This window comes from Sinocyclocheilus rhinocerous, unplaced genomic scaffold (assembly GCF_001515625.1).
Source record: "Sinocyclocheilus rhinocerous isolate Xijiao unplaced genomic scaffold, SAMN03320098_v1.1 scaffold1756, whole genome shotgun sequence".
NCBI lineage: Eukaryota > Metazoa > Chordata > Actinopteri > Cypriniformes > Cyprinidae > Sinocyclocheilus > Sinocyclocheilus rhinocerous.
This window is the reverse complement of record NW_015628696.1, coordinates 96,259-97,445: the sequence shown is the minus strand read 5'-3', so window position 1 is coordinate 97,445 and position 1,187 is coordinate 96,259. Positions and strand designations below refer to the sequence as shown.

General features: G+C 46.3%; 1 protein-coding gene across 1 annotated transcript in view; it reads right to left on the bottom strand.

Moving 5' to 3' along the window:
- Positions 1–31: 31 nt before the first annotated feature.
- lsamp (limbic system associated membrane protein) overlaps positions 32–1,187 on the bottom strand; it is a gene marked incomplete at its 5' end in the record, with an annotated part of 97,410 nt that continues 96,254 nt past the window's right edge. The window contains one exon of the mRNA XM_016550021.1: positions 32–1,129. Within this exon, the coding sequence (XP_016405507.1) occupies positions 1,032–1,129 (98 nt within the window). The remainder of the gene's footprint in view (positions 1,130–1,187) is intronic.

Here is a 1,187-nt window from a genome sequence, read left to right as displayed (position 1 = left end):
TTTAGTATCTGATTTCAGTTTGTTACAGGAAGCAGCAAAGCGCCACCGCAGATAATTAACTACTTATGAAGAGACCTGAACCGAAGATTCGTTTCGTTTCCATGTGAGGACATTCGATTCAAAAGAATATTTACAGACGACAGACGCGACGGGATGAGCAGCGGATCGAAGCCAAGCATTCATTGGTGTCGTACAATTCAGAGTTCATACGATTTCACAGACACGCAGAAGACGAGGGTCTGGACGGATCTCACGCTTTGCCACGGTAAAAATCATTCCACAGAATTCTACAGGTTTCCCTACAAAACAATAGTTTTTCACGAAAGAGAGAGAGTTCTCAGATGATCCAGGTTTTCACAGGAACCCTGAAGAAACACCTGCAGATCTGCCAGGAGTGGGAGGGGTTTAGTGTGTGTGGGCGGAGCTACACGTATGGGAGGGGTTTAGTGTGTGTGTGGGCGGAGCTACACATGTGGAAGTGGTTTAGGGGCGGGGTCTGTTCTGCATCTGTTAAAGATGCTCCGATCAATCATCACAAACACAGACGGACGTGAGCGTCTCAAACGTGATCTGATCTCGGAGAATCTTCATGATGAAGATTCAGCAGAAAATACCGTGTGTTTCAGTCCTTTCTGCTAGTCATTAGCTTTAAACCACATCTAAAGGACTTTACGTGATTCTAGCGCTCCTTCATTAGTTTACATTAGGCAGATTTGGGAACAGGCTGCAGGGTATTATGGGAAAACACAATGAAATGAACCATTTTTCTAGATGATTTCGCTCTGGGTTTCTGTGGTAAATCACACACATGCACTCAGACGACAGACAGACGGGCGTCACTGGAATTAAGTGCTTGAACCGGTTAAACGACAATATTCTTGTCTTAAAAAGAGCACCTTCTTTCTTTTCTCCATGTCATATTTTTTCCTGATAATAAGACGGTCGTCCTGCCGGGGCGTATGGTGAGCGTGGATGGACGGATGGAAACAGTCTGAGACGATCGATCGCGTTCAGAGTGTCTGCGATGAACATTAACACTTCAGAAGAGCCGAGAGAACAGACAGGAGGAGGAGCCAGAATGATTGACAGACGCAGCCTGAGGCATTGATGTCTCGCCCAGTGCCAGGTTCTGAGAGAGAGAGAGAGAGACAGAGAGCGAGAGAGAGAGAGAGAGAGAGAGAGACATG